The 20,971-nt window shown below is 38.4% G+C and overlaps 1 protein-coding gene across 1 annotated transcript in view; it reads right to left on the reverse strand.

Moving 5' to 3' along the window:
* Nucleotides 1–392: 392 nt before the first annotated feature.
* Nucleotides 393–20,971, reverse strand: part of DNAJC15 (DnaJ heat shock protein family (Hsp40) member C15) — a 58,229-nt gene continuing 37,650 nt past the window's right edge. The window contains exons 5-6 of the mRNA XM_043995659.1: nt 14,287–14,357; nt 393–641 (exon numbers count right to left, since the gene is read on the reverse strand). Of these exons, the coding sequence (XP_043851594.1) occupies nt 571–641; nt 14,287–14,357 (142 nt within the window). The 3' untranslated portion in view covers nt 393–570. The remainder of the gene's footprint in view (nt 642–14,286; nt 14,358–20,971) is intronic.

Raw genomic sequence — 20,971 nt, forward strand, 5'->3', positions numbered from 1 at the left:
CCAGGGTCACACAGTTAATAAGTGTCAAGTGTCTGAGGCCGAATTTGAACTCAGGTCCTCCTGAATCCAGGGCCAGTGCTGTGCATGAGATTTTTAAAGTGCTATGAGAAAAAAATGGAAAAATCACTTCCAGCCCTGGGTGGGTAGGGGACAAAGGGGAAGAGGAAAACCAACAGAAATGCTTTTCAGTATAGTCAGCACTGTCTACACATGTAAATTAAGTACAGACAAGGTCTGACTATAAAATGCAAAATTTCCATACAGCAAATGATCATGAGTCTCATTACTTTGCAGTCATATGATTTATATGGGAAACATCTGGGTGTGGGGAGACAAAGAAAGAAATCTCACAGCTATTTATTTCAGTGTGATTTTTTTTAAACTGACAGATATTAAAAAACAAGTATATTCATATTTTATTTTCAAATAGATCAACAACAGAACAATTAGTCTGTTCTGTGGATGAATAATATAAATGTATAGCTTAGAAAACAATGGTATAGCTTAATTTTGTGGAACTTTATTAATTTTTTTTAAAGTTCCACTTTCCATCACAGCAGTCCTTGAGCATCACTGTTTGGTGCTGGATTCTAGCAAGTCTTTTGCTTCATTTATTTTGGTTGCTAAATAAGGAGATCCACCTGAGAGGACAAAGAAAAACAAATGGATTAAAATATACTTCATTATGACAGATTTTTTTAAAGACCCAAATTTAGAAAAATACTCCTAATTATAATTCTCTCATATTTTCTTATGCATTCATCCTCTGACAAATTGTTTCGCAAGCTGACTAAATATCAAAACAGCATAAATTAAACTTGTATAGTGAAGCACCACTGACGTCCAACAATCAAAGATTTAGCCACTGAGAAAAAAAACCTTGAAAAAAGTTATAATCTGGAATAATTTGAAAAACATACATAGATTTTATTTTACCAGGCCAACACTTATGAGAGCTTTAAAAACATTCATAAGGAGAGCTCTTCTTTCTCAACTGATTTTTAAAGAATAGAATAGCTATAAGATGCATTCCCCAGTGGGTAAGGGATCAAAGGCTATAAATAAATAGTTTCCCCCCAAAAGCTGCATACTACTGTGTAAACAGCCAAATGATAGAATGCTCGGGCAAATAAAAATACATGTGAGGTTCCGCATCACACCCAGCAAATTCAGAAAGATAGGAAAAGATGGAGGCACACTAATATACCATTGGTGGGTCTGTGCACTGGTCCAGCCATTAGGAAAGAGATCTGGAACTGTGCTTTTAAGAGTGACTAAAATGTCCATACTCTTTGTCCTAGAGATACCACTGTTAGCCATGTACTTACTCCAAGCAAGAAAAAAAGAGAGAAAAAACAGTATCATAGGAGCACATTTTGTGGTATTTAAAAAAATTGGAAACAAATTTGGTAACAGTGGAATGGCTAAACAAATTTTGGCATGTGAATGCAGTGGGACATGACTGTAATACCGTTGATGGAGTTATGAGTTAGTCCAGCCATTCTGAAAAGCAATTTGGAACTATGCCCCAAAAGTTACTAAACTGTTATGTGCTCGTTAACCCAGGGATTCACTAATAGGCCATACCCCAAAGATCTCAAAAAAGAGAAAAGAACCTATATGCACAAAAATATTCATAGCAGCTCTTTGGGGAGTGGCAAAGAACTAGAAACTGAAGAAGAAAACATCAACGGGGGAAGAGCTGAACAAATTATGATCTACTTAGATGGCAGCTAGGTAGCACAGTGGAAGACAGCACCTGGGGCTTGGAGTTGGGAAGACTTGAGTTTGAATCTTGTCTGAGACACTTACTTAGCTGTGTGATCTTATTTGTGCCTCAGTTTCCTCATTTGTAAAACTGAGAACAAAAGAACCTGCCACCCAGTTGTTGTGAAAATCAAATGAATTTTCAAAGTGAAGTGCTTTGCAGACCTCAAAACACTCTATAAATGCTAGCGATGGTGAGGCTGCTGAATGGAATAGAAACCTGCTGTGACAAAGACATGATTAAACAAATGGTTTCAATACAACCAAACTGTATGCACTTGGGCAGGACAGAACAAGCAGGATAAGGGGAACCATTTATGTAACAACAACACTATAACAACGACTTTGAAAGCTTTCAGAACTCTGATCAACACCATGACAAGCCATCATTTCAGAGGACAAATGATAAAGTAGGCTAAGTACCTGCTGACAAAGAGGGGATGGACTCGGGGTACAGAGTGGGAAATAATCTTTTGGATGTGGTCAATATGTGAACTGGTTTGCTTGACTATGAATATTTGTCACCAGAGTTTTGTTTTTCTTTTCTTTTTTCAATGGTGGGAGGTGGGAACAAGAGGGATAGAAAATCAGTCTTTATTAATTTAAAAAAGAACATTACTGTGCCATAATAAATAGTGGGGGGTTTTTTGTTTGTTTGTTTGTTTGTTTTTTTTTTTGGTGAGGCAATTGGGGTTAAGTGACTTGCCCAGGGTCACACAGCTAGTAAGTGTGAAGTGTCTGAGGCCGGATTTGAACTCAGGTACTCCTGACTCCAGGGCCGGTGCTCTATCCACTGCGCCACCTAGCTGCCCCATAAATAGTGAATATGAAGAATTCAGAGACCGTGGGAAGCCTTATATAAACCAATGTGGGGTATAGTACAAAGAATTAGGAAAACAATACAATTACTACAACAACACTGTAAATTGACAGGACAATAAAATGAAACTGAATAATTATATTGACAGAACTCATCCTGGGAGAGAGGTTGAGAAAATAGATACCTCTCCTTTCACTTCAGAGGTGGGGAACTATGGGTAAGAAATATTGCACATCCTGTCAAACTCAGTTGATGTATTGTCTGGGTTTGCTGACCTTACTTTATTCTCCTTCTTGTCTAATCTTTGTTACAAGCAATGGCTTGCTGGGTGGGGAGAGAAAGAACTATATTTGAAAATGACAAAAGGCATTAATAATAATAACAAAAATTTTAAAAGAAAAAATGTGATATCCATTTGTTCAGGATGATGTCTATCTGGTTGACAAGAGGACACAACAGATGATTTTTCAAGGTCTTTTTCAAACCTTATGACACTTAAGTAAACAATCATCACTCCCTTTAAGGAAGCCATCGGAGGACAACTGTGTTGTCCTTAGCTCCAAAAACCACACTCATAGTCTCAAAAAGGTGTGTACGCTGTTGATGGCAGTAATAAAGGTGCTCACAGAAAGGCTTACTGTCCTATGAAATGATAGCTGCGGATAGCTGCAGAACATAGACGTAGGTATGTGCCCTAAAATGAAATGAGGTCAGTCCTTCTTTAGTGCTCTTTTATACAATGATATCTCTCTTGAGCAATGATAAAACAAGGGAAATTGAGGTGAACTTTTTAATATGGAACTGTTATAAATGATAAGCAGAGCCTATCTTGCTTCCAACTTGACAAAAAAATAACTAGTCCCCAAATGTCACATTAAAGCTACTTCAAACATGGTACACCTTCTAACCTCAAATCTTGAACAGTCACTGCTTATCACTCCACCTAACAATCTGATTATGGTCTTTTGGTGTTTATGTTTTCATTCCCCACCCCACCTTGAGTGCTAACCATCTGCCCACAATCGCTGAAAATACCACCAAGTTTCTATCAGTAGCTCACCACATACTCAAATACACCTAGATGTCATTTGTGAAAATATTTCTTGTTTCTTTCCTAATAAGAATGCGTGCTCAGGATGGCTTTTTCATAGACACTGGTTCTTATGAATGAAAAATGAAGGAGACAGAAGGAAGAGAAAAATGACAGCTCTACAAGCTTGGGGTTCAGGTGGGTGGAGAGGAAAATGTTGGAAGTAGTTATATTTAGCCTTCTGCCCTTGAGGACTCCACCGACATTTTCATATCAAGATCTGAATCACTGTAAACACTCATTACTGAATATATCATATAGTGTCAAACCATGTCCTTGAATACACAATGAGGGTTCCTAATAAAGTCAATGAAAACCTTACAGATGTGCTTGGGAACACAAACAAAGTTTAAAGAGAGGTTCTGGGGGCAGGGGCAAGGAGATTTTGAATAGGAAATAATAATTCTTGGCACTTAAGTAGTTTAAAACCTTTATAGTGATGGGCCAGTGCCAAACATTCCATGGGCATGTTATAAAAAATACATGAAGTGAACTTTTGAAATATCCTATTAATTCATCCACACAAAATTCTGGATGGCTAAATGATAAGTTGGGATGTGTTCATTTATCTGATGGAAAAACTAAGGCAGAGAGGGCTAGGTGCCTTGCTAAATGTTAATGAGCTGATCTTCCACCAAGAACATATTTCAGTTCCATGCAATTCAATACAAGAAACATTATTAACATGCCTCCCATGTTCTAGGCACCATGCTAGGTGGTAAGGACACTGAACTGATTCAGAAACAGTCCCTGCCTTTAGGGAGTTTACATTTTACTGAGAGGAAACAGGAACACAAACAGGGAAATACAAACTATAAATAATTTCCTGGGTGTGAGGAAAGTCAGGAAAGGCTTACTGGAAGAAGTGGCACTTGGTTGAATCTTGAAAGGAGTGAGGGGATCCCAAAAGAGGAGAGGGGGAGGGGGAAGGAAGCAAGAAGGAACACATTCTAAAGCATGGGAAATGGTTGTGTACAAAACCAGAATGGGGACACTTGAGGCTGTGTCTAGGGAATAAACAGCAAATGGGCTGGTTTTCCTGGAACACAGAGTATGGGAGAACAATATGAATGCAATTTAGAAAGACAGGATGGAGCCAGATTTTGGAAGTTGTTAAATGCTTCCATCCTAGAAGCAACAGGGGACCACAAGATTCTTGAGCAAGGGAGCAAATGGCCAGATCTAAATTTCTGGAGTATCATTTTGGTAGCTATGTGGAATATGAAATGGAAAAGAGAGAAAATGGAAGAAGTAAGATCAATTGTAACAGTCCAAGCAAGAGAGGGTGAGGGTGTGAAATAGGGTGGTGGGGGGCAGCTAGGTGGTGCAGTGGATAGAGCACCGGCCCTGGAGTCAGGGGGACCTGAGTTCAAATCTGGCCTCAGACACTTAACACTTCCTAGCTGTGTGACCCTGGGCAAATCACTTAACCCCAATAATAGGGTGGTGGCTGTGTGAATTGAAGAAGAGCAACTAAGTGATGTTGTGGAGACAGAATTTAAGTCTGGCACATGAGGGACTAAGGGAAGGAGATACTCTAACGTGGACTGGAAGGATGGTAGGAGTCTGCATGGTGTGGTGGACAGGGGACACGACCTGGATTGAAATCCCACCTTGGGCCCTTTTTAGCCGTGTGTCCCTTGGAGAAAATGACTTAACTTCTTGATCTAGAGCTACGTTTCCTCAGCTGTAACATGAGCGTGTTGCACCTGATGATCTCTGGCGAACTTCCCAATTCTCCTTCTAGGACACAATGATGCCTTTGGCCGAAAGAGTAAAGTCAGGGGAAGGTGGGGTTTGTTTGGGACACACTGAGTGTGAGCCTCTGGAATGTACACAAGAAGAGAATGAACAGGCAGAAGTTGCCACAGGACTGGATCTTAGGGGAGAGGTGTGAAGTTCTGTGAGCTATCTGTATAGAGAGATCAAATCACTGAGATGGTGAGGGTGGGCAGACAAAAGAAGAGGGTCCAGGGCAGAGCTGTCCACACACAAGGGATGAGGGACAGAAGATCTGGCAGACAGGGAGAAAGGAAATGAGGACAGAGAAATGTCATGAAATCCCAGGGAGGAGAAAGAATACAAGGGGAGGGAGTAGTCAATAATGTCAAATGCTAGAGATGGCAAGAAGGAAGACGGCTGAGAAAAAGCCATGGATTTTAGGCAAGGGTTGGTATCACTCAATGGCAGCTGAAATCTGATTAACTGCAATGACGAATGTTGGTCTGGGAAGACAGATGACCACATATGTCTCTATTTCACTCCTCTCTATAAAGAGTTGAAACCACAGCTACAACAAGTTGCCTGAGCTCTCTGACGGATCCCTCTTTTTTCTCTTAACATTTTCCTTTATTTATTAAAAGGCAGATTCAGTGGTGGTGGTGAGGGAGATATTGGGAAATGACTAAGAAACAAATAGCATCAAGAAAGCCTTTAAAAAATTATCACATCCTTGTTCAATCAGGCCTTCCCACATCTCCAGGGATGTCCTAGTGCCTCCTCCCCTTCTCTTTCAGGCAGTGTAAGAGACTGAGGAGGAAGTGCTGGCATATTCTCTTGGCTGGTGGATATTCTAAATCCATGAGTAGAGGGTTAACAGTTATCTTCAAAGAAAACGGCTTTTATTTAGATGGTAAACTCACTTTAGCTCTCCATATTTAGGAGGCTTAAATTCTCTCCTCACTCCAGCCTTCATCTCTGTCTGCTGGATATTGCTACTTAGTTGTACTGATATTATCTCAAAACTCATTTAAATCCATTACTTTTCTCCCAAAGCCAGGTCTTTCTGGAGTCTTCTCTATTTCTTTTAATAGTATTAGCATTCATACTCCTTGCCACCCTGGCTTGAAACCTTCAAATAGTCTTGGAGTCTTCCCACTCCTTTGTCTTATCAGTTCTTCCTTTGTATTATCTCTCACATCTGTCTCTCCCTATTCCCACTGCCACTTCTTTAATAATAATAATAATAGGATTGAGATGCACAACATATTGTTTGCAAAGCACTTTCCTCACAAAACACTCAGAGGTATATATTGTAAGCATTACCTCCACCTTACAGATAATAAAAAAGCTTAACCTTTTTTGTGTGTCATGGACACCTTTGGCAGATAGGGAAGCCTACAGACCCCTTCTCAGTATAATTTATTTAAAGGCATAAAATCAAAAATATAGGAAAACAAAAGAAAAAACCCATATAGTCAAAAATATTTTTTTAAGTTTACAGAAACCCTGTTAAGAACATAGACACCCAAGTATTCTGATTGCAAATCCAGTACCCCTTCCACTCAACAGATCTTCTCAGCACAGCTCTATTTCAATAGTTTCCTAACTGGTTTTCCTACCTCCAATCTCTTTCCTCTATAAACACTCCTATCTAACTTTACTAAAGAAATACACTTTGTATATGACATTCCCATGCCCCCAAACTTTCAATGGCTCCAAAGTCAAGTAGTAGACTGGAAGAACGAGCAAACAAACAAACAAAAAGTAACTGAACATAAAGACCTTAATAAATCTAACCATAAAACTAACAAATGGTCAAGAATATGAAGAGAATCATTGGGGGGGGGGGAGAAAAGGAATCCAGAAGTATCAGATGTCAAACTACATTAGTTTGTAATTGTAACACTAATTACTGGCTGTAATCATCAAAACAATTTGGTGCTGGGGAAGAAATAGAGAGGTTGATCAGTGGAACAGATTAGATACATAATATACCAAACTAAGCAAGCACAGTAGCTTAGTGTCTAATAAACCCAAAGACACCAGCAATCGGTGCAAGAACTCATTATCTGACAAAAACTGTTGGGAAACCTGAAAAGTGGTTTGACAGAAATTAGGCATAGACCAACATCCCAAATTGTACACTAAGATAAGCTCAGAATGGGTATGTGATTTAAACATAAGTACATTATGTCATCAGCAAATTAGTAGAGTATGGAAGGAATTATCTATAGATCTATAGATAGGTTAAGGGTTCACTATCAAACAAGATAGAGAGGTTCACAGTAGGTAAAATGAATAATTCTGACTACATAAAGTTTTAATATTTTTGCATAAAAACCAGTGTATCTAAAATTAGAAGAAAAGCAAAAAACTGTGAAAAAAATCTTTGCATCAAGTTTCTCTAATAAAAGCCTCATTTCTAAAATATATATGGAACTGAGTCAAATCTACAAGAGTAAGCCATTCCTCAATTGATAAAGGGTCTCAAAGGATATGAAGGGGCAGTTTTCAGCAGAAGAAACCAAAGCTAGCAACAGCCATGTAAAAATGCTTTAAATCACTAATAATTAGAGAAATGCCAATTAAAACAACTCTGAGGTACCATCTCACATCCATAAAATGGCTAAAATTTAAAAAAGGAAAATGACAAATTCTAAAAGGAATGTGGGAAACAGGTACCATCAGTGGAGTTGTGAATTAGTCCACACACTCTGGAAAGCAATTTGGAATTACACCAAAAAGGCTATTACTGTCCGTGCCCTTTGACCCAGCAATATTGCTACTAGGTGTACACCCAAAAGAGATCACAGAAAGAGGAAAAGGACATATAAGTACAAAAATATTTGTAGCAGCTCTTTTTTATCATGTAAAAGAACTGGAACTTCAGATGCCCATCAATTGGGGAATGTCTGAACAGGCTGTCTTATATGAATGTGATGGAATACTATCATGCTGAAAGAAATGATGGAGTTGGTTTCAGGAAAAGATTTTTATGGGAAGATTTGGAGATTTTACTAGAAAGATTTTTATGAATTGATACAAAGTGAAGTGAGCAGAACCAGGAAAACAATCTACACAGAAAGAGCAATATTGTAAAGATAATCAGCTTTGAAAAACTTAGTAAATCTGAACACAGTAACACAGCACAATTCCGAAGGACTCATGATGAAACATGCTATTCACCTCCAGAGAGAGAACTGATTTACTCAGAGTGTACTTTGAAGCATATATTTTTTCTTTTATTTTCCTTGCTTTTTTTTTGGGGGGGGGCCGGGGGGAGAGGGGAGAAGAACATGACTAATGCAGAAACTTGGCTTTGTGACTATACATATAATTTCTTTTTTCTTGCCTTTTCAATGGAGGCAGAGTAAGGGAGAGAATTTGGAGCTAAAAAATAATTTTAAAAGTCTCCAGTGCTTTAAAAAAATAAACAAAACCACCAACAAAAACAAAGCGTCATGCACAAGTAAGTGCTCAATAAATGTGTCCTATTGCTAATGAATGGTGGGTTGCCATTCCATTGCCTTTTTCAATTTAGTTTAATTCAATAAGCATTTATTTTATCAAGTTACCAAGCTTCATTGACAGTAACATTTCAATGAAGAAATATTGTTGTTTTTCATTAGAGGAAACAGCTTAAGCATTAGGAGTGAAAATATTTATTAACAGTATTTTTATACCACCAACAAATTATAGAGAAAATGCTTTCTTACTAATTAAATTTTGTATGGAAAATGATGGCATTCAGAGGTGTTAGCCAACACAAGAAAGGATAGTCAAGGGTTTTAAAATTAATGACACTTTAAAGATAACTATGATTTATTGATAACTACATCTAATAACTAAGAATACTGACCTAGAAGTAAAAAAACAACAACAAAAAAACCAAAGCACTCTTTCTTCCAGACAGCACTTGTAAGTAAAACTGTCTCATATGTGAATGAAAAAGCATTTATTAAGTGATTACTAGGTGCTAAGCACTATGCCAGTTCTTGGGAAACAAATATAAAAGCAAAGAAGTCTCCACCCTCAAGGAGGGCCTCCCCTTCTAAAAGGGGGAGACAACACATAATAGTGAGTGGTGACCACTGAGAGGCACTCTGAAATTCACCTGGGCTGGCATCAGTAATAGAATTACATACCTCATCAGGAGCAATGGTAGAGTTGTGATCATAGTTTCAGATCTGGGGAGGAGGAGATGAAGGTAGGGATAAAAAGGGTACCACAGGATTCTGGTTGGCAAGACTGGAGAAGAGGCTTAGAGAACTGGGAGAGGAGTTACTATAGCTGAGTCTTTCCTTAAATAGTGGCAGCTCCCAATCAAGAGAGTGGGGCTCTTGTGATACTTCAATGCTATTCCCACCTTCAAACTTGCCTACACCAGTCTATGTAATAGAGATAAGGATTCTGAATATGTACTTATTTTTAAAATACAAAAAAAAGATGTTCAAATTTAGGAGACAAAATATGGATTACTTGATGAGAATTTTGAGTCTGACAAGACCTTGGTCTTGTCTCATGGCAAATTAAAAGCATCCAAGGTCCCACCGGGACATACTGAGACCAAGAAAGCAATAAAACAGAGAGACACATGATCTCCAAAAGTGCTTGCCACTGTCACAAGGGATGCCAAGGCAGAAATGCACTTTGAAAAAGGGTTCCCTACAGATGAAGCCCTCTAGGTGTTCCTATTTATAGGCTGGACCAAACCCCAGAGTGCTGTAAAGCCTTCTAAATCAGACCCCTAACCTTTCAAGAACATTTGGCTTAATTATCCACATAGGAAAAACCAAGAGGATGAAGTATGCCTGCATGCAGGCTACAATGTGCAGATGGATGTTTAACTCAGAGCTTGTCCGTATAACTTGGAACGACACTGCACAGGGACAATGACCTGAACACAGAAACTGAAAAGGAGAAGATCCAGCTGGACTGCCTTTGGAAAACTGCAGAGGGCTTTTAACGGCCCAAAGTTTCCCTCTGAAACAAAGACACAGCTTTTAAATAACATTCTTCTAATGATGTACAGCTAGACGTCATAGAATAAAACTGTCCTGAAAGAATTAAGGCTGTGAGACATCTAAACCCCAGTGGAGGCACATGGTGGGTATGAGGAAGATCCAACATGTTACCAACAAAGAACTTACCATCTGACTTAAGGACGGGGACCAGGAATAGTGAAAGGCAAAGCTAGCTAATGGATGCTCCAGTGTTGTCTATACAATAACAAGACAGGTTGTTGAGGGAAATGTTTGAAGGACCCTAATTGGGCTGTGATCTGTGCTGAGGGAAGGACTATCCCCGCTGAAGTCACAGCTCTATCAAAGTTGTACCTAACAAATATGGAGGGGTAGGTACAAAACCGAATAAAACAGTATGAGAAGCACGATGATGTGATAGAAAGAACAGAGCACCTGTAAGTCAGAAGACCCGGGTTTAAGTATCAGCTTTGTCACACACTGGCTCTATGACCTCAGCCCAGGCACTGAAAACCTCCTGGGTTTCAGCTTCCTCCTATGTAACAAGATAAGGTGAAGTCCGCTTTCAGTGACTGGTTGTGTGGTTCTGCGATGTGATTCTATGATCCTCAGATCAAAGGAGAAGATAACATGGGGACTTCGCCTTTTTGTAAGAGGTGAGGTCTACAGGCCCAAAGTACTTCCCAGTCAATCATTTCAGAACCCACTTAGCTACCCAGTCCTCTGGTCCATCTCTCTCCACCTTTTCCACAAGAATACTGTGAAAGACTTTATTAAAAAAGCTTTGCTATAATCTAGGCAAATCGTTCATCAATTCCCCTGATCTAGCAGCTTAGTAACCCATCTAAAAAGAAACTCAGGTTGGTCTGTCTGGTGAAGTCATGCTGGCTGTTGGTGCTCACTGTTGCTTCTGTTCCTCTGTGGTTACTGAACAACTTTAAAACCGACTTTGGGGCATTTCAATGTGTGAGTACAGGTCTTCCAGGGCATACCCTATAAGCACATTCAACAGCATGGAATGGTGCTGTGTCAAGTTTAGCCTGTCGTTAGACTTCAATTCTTCTTTCAGCATCTGACTCTAAACCCGTCCCTGAGGTTAAGCCTCAAATATCAGTCATACAGCACAAATGAGCAACCTGAGCTTGCCATTTACCTGAGGCAGGTTCAGAAATAAGAGGGGCAACTTCAGTTGGATTTCTTTAGTAGGTACCTGTCTTAGCCAGACGCTATCACTTATGAGGCTCAGTGGGAACCATGAAAACAATGGCACTAACCAAAGAAGATCTCTTCCCACTTTTGCAATTTTTCCAGACTCATCTCCATTTGATAAGTGATCAAAAGGACAGACCAATAGCAGAGCTATCGGCACATGATTATATGGACTCCTGATGAGATAAATTGACAACTAGAAACATCATATGTGAATTTCAGAGGCAAGCTACAGGATATGAATTCTTCTAACAGTTTTTTTTGGTTTTGCTTTGTTTTGTTTTTGCAGGGCAATGGGGGTTAAAGTGACTTGCCCAGGGTCACACAGCTAGTAAGTGTCAAGTGTCTGAGGCCAGATTTGAACTCAGGTCCTCCTGAATCCAGGGCCAGTGCTTTATCCACTGCGCCACCTAGCTGCCCCTTCTAACAGTTTTTAACACTGTTTATTTGGGCAAAGCAAATACTCCAAAGAATGGAAAAAGAAAAAACAACAGCAATGGACCACCCAGGAGCGGCAGTATACCCCAGCAATCCCTGTTCCCTGGGGTTGGGTATCACTTGGACTCAGGAGTTCTGAGACATCCCCACAGAATCCAACACCAATCCAGGTCTTCCTGACTCCAAGGCCTGCTCTTGAACCACTCTACCATGTTTGCTGCCTTCCAACATACTCTTCTTTTTAATACATTGTATCAATTGTATACCTTCAAAGACAACCACATCTTCAGCAGTTACCACACAGATCCAAGAGCTAGCACGTGTAAATTCTCTGCCATTTAGTGTTTTATCACTTACCTCTCCTAAACTCGCAGTAGTTTTATGAAAAGTAATGAGCAGATTCACTTTTCCTTATTTCCTCTGATTCTATTTTCCCATTAAAAAAAAAAGTAATCTGGAATCAAAGGACCTACATCAAATCTTCATTCTACCACATACTACCTGGGTAACCTTGGGCACATTAACTAACCTCTCTAAGACTCAGTCTCCTCAACTATCAAGTAGGGATATAACACTTGGCACAGCCAATGAAAACACATGTGCAAGTGTTTTATAATTGAAAAGTTACATAAACACTAACTACGACTATCACTAAATTTTAAAATGTAATCTGAATGAAAACTCAGTAATTCGATAAGAAATATAGGTATAGGGGGGCAGCTAGGTGGCGCAGTGGATAGAGCACCGGCTCTGGATTCAGGAGTACCTGAGTTCAAATCCGACCTCAGACGCTTAACACTTACTAGCTGTGTGACCCTGGGCAAGTCACTTAACCCCAATTGCCTCACTAAAAAAAAAAAAAAAAAAGAAATATAGGTATAGTTCTTTACAAACAAAACAGAACAGTGCAAATCATTAAATAAATATAGTTAAGATAGAGTTAACATATTACATGGATTATAAGTGGACCAATACAGGAAAATTATTATTTTAACATAATATTCCCTATAGAAATATACTTTAGCTTAAAAAAAAAAAAGAAAAAAACACTAACATTTATTTAAGCAACATTAGACTTTAAGATATATTTTTTCTCTCTCTCTTTGGGTATGAAAAAATTCTCTACGTACTGTATTTAAAAACTCTGTTTCCTTGCCAACAGGCACAATCAACAACCTGTCCATCACATGGAGGGCCCAACTGCCTGAATTCCTGACCCCTATTACAAATCAATCAGTGAGGGTGCATCTATTTGACCTGGAAATGGTAGTTTTCTGGAAACAGGAGGCTTAATGGAAGTATCCATATAAAGTTCTTTCAAAATAAGATACTCTGAAATACTGAATGAGAATTAAGACAGTGGAGCAGAAATTTTAGTGACTAATGGAGCTATCTAAAAACATTAAAAGCAATTTTTTCCCAAAATTTAAATTTTTATTATTCACACTAAAAAACAAATATACAAAACCAATAGGATGGTGTTTGGAAAAATTATTTTTATAGAAAATAAGAAAGTAAAAGGGCTCATTTTGGTGGGAGTGGTAGAAACCCATGTTATCCCCCTACCCCATTAGAGAACTAAATCTGTCAATAAGGATTAAAAAACCCCCCAACTCTCCTCCCCCTCCCCCTTTGACTTCTGAAATATAGGGCAACTCTTTACCATCTGTTATTTTAAATCAGAAACAGTAATGAACATATGGGCTTTTTCTCTCAACCAGCTGTAGTGTAGTTAAAGTTATAATAATAGCTTTTCTGTAAGATAAATTTACATTAAAAACCTGGCCAGTTAAAAACAAATGGCTCAGCTTCAGAGTCTTACAGAATAGAATTAAGAAATTCAGAATAATCCATGATATATTATACTCCATGACTTAGAACAGATCCCTGAGAAACTCATCATCATGTTCAGATCAGTTTATACAATCAAATAGTCTATAATTCATGCTTTCTCTTCCTCACCCAAAATGTCAGAAGCCCTAAACAGGTTCAGGTTCTTATATATAAAAAACCAGTAACTAAATCCTCCAAAGCAGATAATATAAATCTACCACTTCTGTGGGTCACCGAACTCCAATATAGTCTTATTTATTTATGACAGAAATCATAATCTATGTGGAACATAAACTGCCATCCTAACGGTATATCATTTAGTGAATTTTATGGTAAGTTATTCACAATGAACTTAAATGAACTGAAGGGAGTTCTTAGCATATTCTGATCCACATGATATTATTGAAAATAGAAATTCCATGTACCTTTATCTGGGTGATTCAAAATCATGATTCTCCTGTGAGCTGTTCTAATCTTGGCCTTGCCAGCAGATGGGCTGTAAAAATAAATTAAAGCGCTTACAATAAATAGTGTCAAATGCAGATTGTAAATTAACGGCTTATATGGGTTTCTGAAAATTAAAAACCAGTGAGAATTTCACCATCTTGTGGACAGACACGAAATTACAGCTTTTCACTATCAGGACAAATCTTTGTCCCAGTTTATTTATATCCATATATACACACATACATGCACACATGCATACACAGTTTTGTTTCCCTGAACATCTATTCTCCGTCCTCAAGCTTTAACAAGACATAATAGACAAGACATAGGAGTCACAACACTAAGAGTATGCTGAGTAGTGAACTAGTCTTCCTTTTGTAAATCAAATCTTTTAAGAGAGGATTCTCAGTGCCATATTTAGCAATTAACCTGACCTACAAAGTATTTATGAGAAATGCTATGACAAAAGTTTGGCTGTTTGTCTTTACATTCTAGGTGAAATACAAGTGGGATTTAAAAATCATCAGAAAAACTTCACTTGTCTGGCATTACTGGGGAATGAAGTTTTCCATACAATTGCCAAGTGAAATTTGTCTTTAAATGCCAAAAATATTTTGGATGGTCTTGCTACATCTTCCCTACATACATGCTGACCTTCATGAATGGAATATACTAAACTTGACTTGGCCTTTTCTTGATGACTCAGGGTATTCACTAAGAACATCAGTTGTTATACTGTCTTTGAACAGTCCAACCCTCATGGATTACTAAGGTTGGTCTGGTGACTTACACCTATGCTCCTAAACTGCTTCCTGAGTTCTTGTCCTTACAATTTATCAGTCTGTGGTCCCATTCCTTTCTCCTGCCTGTCCCTTGTTTGCTGGTGTCAATGTGCCTCTCTATTTTGCCGCTTCTGGTCTACGATGGCCTGGAAAACCAGACAGTCAAGCTTTTCAGAACTGTGTTTAAAGTAAGAGTAAACAGGTTTTAAGTGGGGCCTGACCTTTCCGAATAAAGTACACTAACTTTAGTTAGTATAAATAGTTTTTTATATACTTTGGCTGTTAAAATTCCTTTAAAAATTAATTTCCTCTGGATAGCCACTATGTCTAGATTTCAAAATAAGGGAACTCCAGATGAGTGAAGTATTACTAAATAAGAAACTTAAAAAGAGGTTAGTAATTATCACATCAAATTCAAAGAACTATTAATGACCAAAAAGGATCACCGATTTTGGTTCTTCTCTTATAGATTTGGACATTTTTTGCTGTGCTTTTCCTAGCAAGAGCCTTAAAAATACTAGATGCTGTCTTAAATAGTACTTTTCTTCTCAATCTTTCCTAAGACTTTGTGTCTCTCAGAGGAAAGAGATATCCTATATGAATCAGCACCATTGCTTTTTCCCAATGATGCCAACAGTGTTGTATGCATAGTAAAAGCTTAATAAACACATTAGTGCATGCATTATGTGCTTAATATATTTAATAAAGCCAAAAAACTTACTGCTATGCTTCGGTGAAGAGAGCACTGAATTTGGCCAGAAGCCCTGGATTCTGACAAACCCTAGCCCTACCACTTACCTGTGTTACCTTGGGCAAAGACACAATCTCTTCTCTAAAATGGTAATAATAATAATATCTAAAGTCATCTAGGATCCTTATGATATTCAAAGGAAATAATCTATATAAATTGCTTTGTAAAGTATATAATGGTGCTGTATCAACTTGGACAATTATTAAAGATGTAGGTTCAATGTCAGTGAAAAGGATGAGTGCATTTTTTGAAGTACAAGTTAAGTTTTATTTTTTCTCAATTATATGTAAAATAACATTCATTTAAAAAAAATTTTGAGTCCTAAATTCTCTCCTTCCCCCCACCCTTGAGAAGGCAAGCAATTTTATATAGATTATACATGTGCAGTGATTGATGCTAGACATATTTTAATTTTAGCCATGTTGCAAAATAAAATACACACCAAAAAAACAAACCAAAACAAGAAAAATAAATTAAAAAAAAAGTTTGCTTTGATCTACATTCAGACTCCATCAGTTCTTTCTCTGGAGGTGGATGGCATTTTTCATCATAAGTCCTTCTGAACTGTCTTAGATCACTGTACTTGATAATACCTAAGTCATTCATTGTTGATCATTGTACAATATTGCTGTTATTATGTACAACATTCTCCTGGTTCTGCTCACTTCATTTTTCATCAGTTCATATAAGTCTTCCCAGGTTTTTCTGAAAGCATCCAGCTCATCATTTCTTTTTTCTTTCTTTCTTTCTTTCTTTCTTTCTTTCTTTCTTTCTTTCTTTCTTTCTTTCTTTCTTTCTTTCTTTCTCTTTCTTTCTTTCTGGGGCAATGAGGGTTAAGTGACTTGCCCAGGGTGTGTCACACAGCTAGTGTAAGGGGCTAAAATTCTAGCTAGTCTGTCTAAAATATCTAATGAGTGGTCGCCAATAAATTATAAGCTTTAGCAAGAGTTAGACTTTTAAGCATTTAGTAAGGAGAATAAGAATTTGGTGAAAAGAGAAAGGCCTAGATTCATCTATCTATCAAAGGGAGAGCGTGTTTCTCGCTCTGCTCTCTGCCAGAGTCTACACGAAAGTGAGCAAGCGTCAGCCTCGCCCCCTCTTCCTCACACAAGCAAATGTCACTTCCTGACGCCAAAGAAAAGCCACATGGCCTTGCCCTCAGAGGCCTTCTCCTCATGGTGGAGCTTTCCTACAGTAAGTCTCCAGCAAGTGGCGTCATTCCAATTGTTACACTAGTAAGTGTCAAGTGTCTAAGGCCAGATCTGAACTCTGGTCCTCCTGAATCCAGGGCTGGTGCTTTATCTACTGCGCCATCTAGCTGCCCCATATTTCTTATAGTACAATAAGGTTCCATCACAATCATATACACAACTTGTTCAGTCATTCCCCAATTAACAGGCATCCCCTCAAATTCCAATTCTGACACCATAAAAAAAAAGCTCACACACATATAATATATAAAAATATAAAATATATAAAAATATAAAATATATAATTTAATATATAATTTACAAAGATATATAAATATAAATAAATACTTATTTATATAAAAAGGGTATGCACAGTTTGATAGCCTTCTGGGCAAAGTTCCAAATGGTTCTCTGGAATGATTGGATCAGTTCACAATTCTACCAAGAGTCTTTCTTTTTTTTCTTATTTATTTGTTTATTTATTTTTAAATCGTAAAAGTATTTTATTATTTTCCAGTTATATTCAAAGATAATTTTCAACATTTGTTTTTATAAGATTTCTAGTTCCAAATTTTTCTCCCTTCCTTCCCCCCTCCCCAAGACAGAAAGCAATCTGATATAGGTTATATATGTATAATCACATTAAACATAATTCTTCATTAGTCATGTTGTAAAAGAAGAATCAGAACAAAAGGGAAAAACCTCAAAAAAGAAAAAAACACACAACAACAATAAAAGTAGAAACAGTATGGTTCAATCTGCATCTAGATTCCACAATTCTTTTTTCTGGATGTGGAGAACATTTACCGTCATGAGTCCTTTGGATCACTGTACGAGCACATTTCTTTCAACAAGCATACCTATCAAGGCTAGCAACAACATATTTTAAAACCTACTAAGTTGAAAGCAGGGTCATTTGAAGTCAGAGGACCTAGGTCTGACTCTTTGCTATGACATCTGCTAACCTGTGTGACTGCTGACCATCCTCATGTGAAAGGAGACTGTAGTATATGACCTGAGATCCCCTCCAGCACTAATCACATGATTCTATGAAATTCAGAGGGAGCACTACATCCTAGTCCTGATATTTCCTACATGATATTCAATCAATCAATTGAAATTTATCAAGCACATGCTATGTGCCATACACTATGCTAAGCACTTTGCTAAATGTCGGGGTACAGATAGGAAATGTGAGGCAGTCCCCATTTTGCAGGAGCTCACACTCCAATTGGGGCAGAGAACATAGCCAGCAATCAGCCAACATTGATTAAGCAGGTACTATGCATCAGGCATTGTGCCCAGTGCTGGGGAAAAAAAGGAAGAGGCAAAAGACAGTGCCTGCCCTCAAGGAGCTTACTATCTGATAGAGAGACAACATGCAAACAAATATGTACAAAGTAAATGGGAAATAATTAACAGAGTCGAGGCACTAGAACTAAGAGAGGTTGGGAAAGGCTTCCTAGAGAAGATGGAATTTTAGTTGAGACTTAAAGGAAGCCAGGAAATAGAGATGAAGTGGGGAACAGCCCGAGAAAATGACTGAGCCAAGGAATGGAATGTCTCTTATGAAACAGCCAGAAGGCTGGTGTAACTCGAGTAGGAGCGACAGGGAGTAAGGTATAAGAAGCCTGGAAAGTTAGGAGAGACAGAGGATCCTGTATTTGATCCTGGAGCTGACAGGAAGTCACTGGAGTTTACTGAGTAGAGGGTGGTAAGAGCAGACCTACATTTGAGGAAAATCATTTAAGCTGCTGAATGGAGAATGGACTGGAATGGGGAGAGCCTTGAGGCAGGCGCACTTGACGGCAGGTTACTGCAATGGTCTGAGTATGAGGAGATAAGTGTGCACCAGAATGGCAGCAATGTCAGTCAGAGGAGAGAAAGGCATATTGGAGAGATGGTGCAAAGGTGAAATCAGCAGGCCTTGGCAATAACTTGGGGGGGGGGGCGAGGTGTGACAGACAGTGAAGAGTCCAGGACAACTTCTAAGTTACGAGCCTCAGTCGCTGAGAAGATAGAATTGCCCTCTACGTTAATAGGTAATTGTGGGGAGGGGGCAAGGTTTAGGGGGAAAATAATGAGTTCATTTTAGGGTACACTGAATTCAAGATGTCTGCTGGACATCCAGTTTGAGATTTCTGAAAGGCAGTTGGAGATATGAGATGGGAGGTCAGCAGAGAGACTCAAGCAGGACAGGTAGATTTAAGAGTCGTCAGCATAGAGCTGTAATTGAATTAATGGGAGCTGATGAGATCACCAGGTGAAGTAGTAGAGAGGGAGAAGAGAAGTGGCCCAGGCCAGAGCCCCGAGGGATGCCTATGGTTGGAGGCATGATTTGGATGAGCATCCAGCGAAGGAGAGAGAGAAGAAATAATCAAGAGAACCAGGAGGGAGTGGTGTCCTGAAAGCCAGAGAGAGAGAAAAGAGTTATCAAGGAGGAGGGGACAATCAATAGTGTTAAAGGCTACAAAGAAGTCAAGTAGAATGAGGATTGAGAAAAGGTCATTGGACTGCTGTTGCTTAAGCCTTGCCCCCCCCCCCATTTCTTTACTTTTAAAATAAAAATGTCAAACTACTACAGGGGAGGATGTCTAAGGCACAGACCAAAAAAATTAGTTTGGATCTCAAAGTCAGCCCTAAACAGTAGGAACTAGAAGAAAATTTTACTTTCAAGAAAAAAAGAAGAGAGGAAAAGAGAAAGAAGAGTGTACGGAAAGAGCGGCAATAAAAAAACAACCAACAAAAACAAAACCAACCAAAAACATAATAAAATGTGTAAGAAGTCCTGCAAGTGCAGATTGTTATCATATGGACAACACAGATTTTTTGCCAGAGCAGTGGTCCTTAACTTGGATCCATGAAACTGTTTTCTAAGTATTTTGATACAGTTGTTTTCCTTCATGATCCTATGTGTTTTATTTTATGCATTTAAGAATGTGATTCTGAGAAGTCCACAGGCCTCACCAAACCAACACAGGGGTCCTTGTCACAAAAAAGGTGAAGATCCCCAGGGGTTAAAGAGAGCAAACAGTCAAGGAAGCTAAGGGATATGTCAAGAAGAACAAGAATCCTGCAGAAAGATCAAAGTCTAGCTAAAACTTTAACTCCCAAGACAACCAGGGACAACTTTTATTTTTAAGACTTCCTAAGTGTCCCATTATGCACTGAACCCCCCTTTAAGAAATCTCCCCAAACGTGTGAGTTTCCCACTGCTGCAGTTAGCCAGCATCATAACCACAGGCAGTCAGTGACTGTTCTCCCTAAATTCAATCAGGAGTCCAGTCCCGTTGTTGGTTCGACCTCAGCAGCATCTCTCACATCTATACCAACCTCTCCATTCACATGCACACTACTCCAGGCTGTTTCTTTTTGCCCAGACTACTGGAGAAGTTTTGTAACTGGTCTTCCTGCTTCCAGTCTCACTCCTCTCTAATCCATTCTCAACAAAGCTGGAAAAAAGAATCTTTCCTAGGCATATGTGTAAATTGTGTCATTCTCCTGGTCAAAAGTACTATCTCATAATGTAAAATCACTACAGAATTCCTTGTTTTCTGTCTTCTGTAAATAACAAATGAGATGAAATAGATGAAATGAAAATATGCTATACATTAAAAGGACCTAGGAATTTTTTAGCAACAGATTTCACAATGCAAACTGTGGTATATCATATCTCAGATTCTAATAGTGAACCCAGTAAATATTCAAAGTAAGTAAAATTTTGCTTATTTCTAAAGGTTTATTATTTCAACAGCTGCAGATTTTTGTCCTTAAGGCATGAAGCCAGATCTCATGATTGTTTATATTTTCTGCTGTAAGTAGATGCCTGGATTTGATATATCAAAATATAAACATTCAAAACATCTCCTTTCCCTCCAGTTTTGAAATACAAGGATAATTTCGTCTCATCCATACATCTGGCATTTTCTCCTTTTGTTTC

Source organism: Dromiciops gliroides, chromosome 3 (assembly GCF_019393635.1).
Source record: "Dromiciops gliroides isolate mDroGli1 chromosome 3, mDroGli1.pri, whole genome shotgun sequence".
NCBI classification, from domain to species: domain Eukaryota; kingdom Metazoa; phylum Chordata; class Mammalia; order Microbiotheria; family Microbiotheriidae; genus Dromiciops; species Dromiciops gliroides.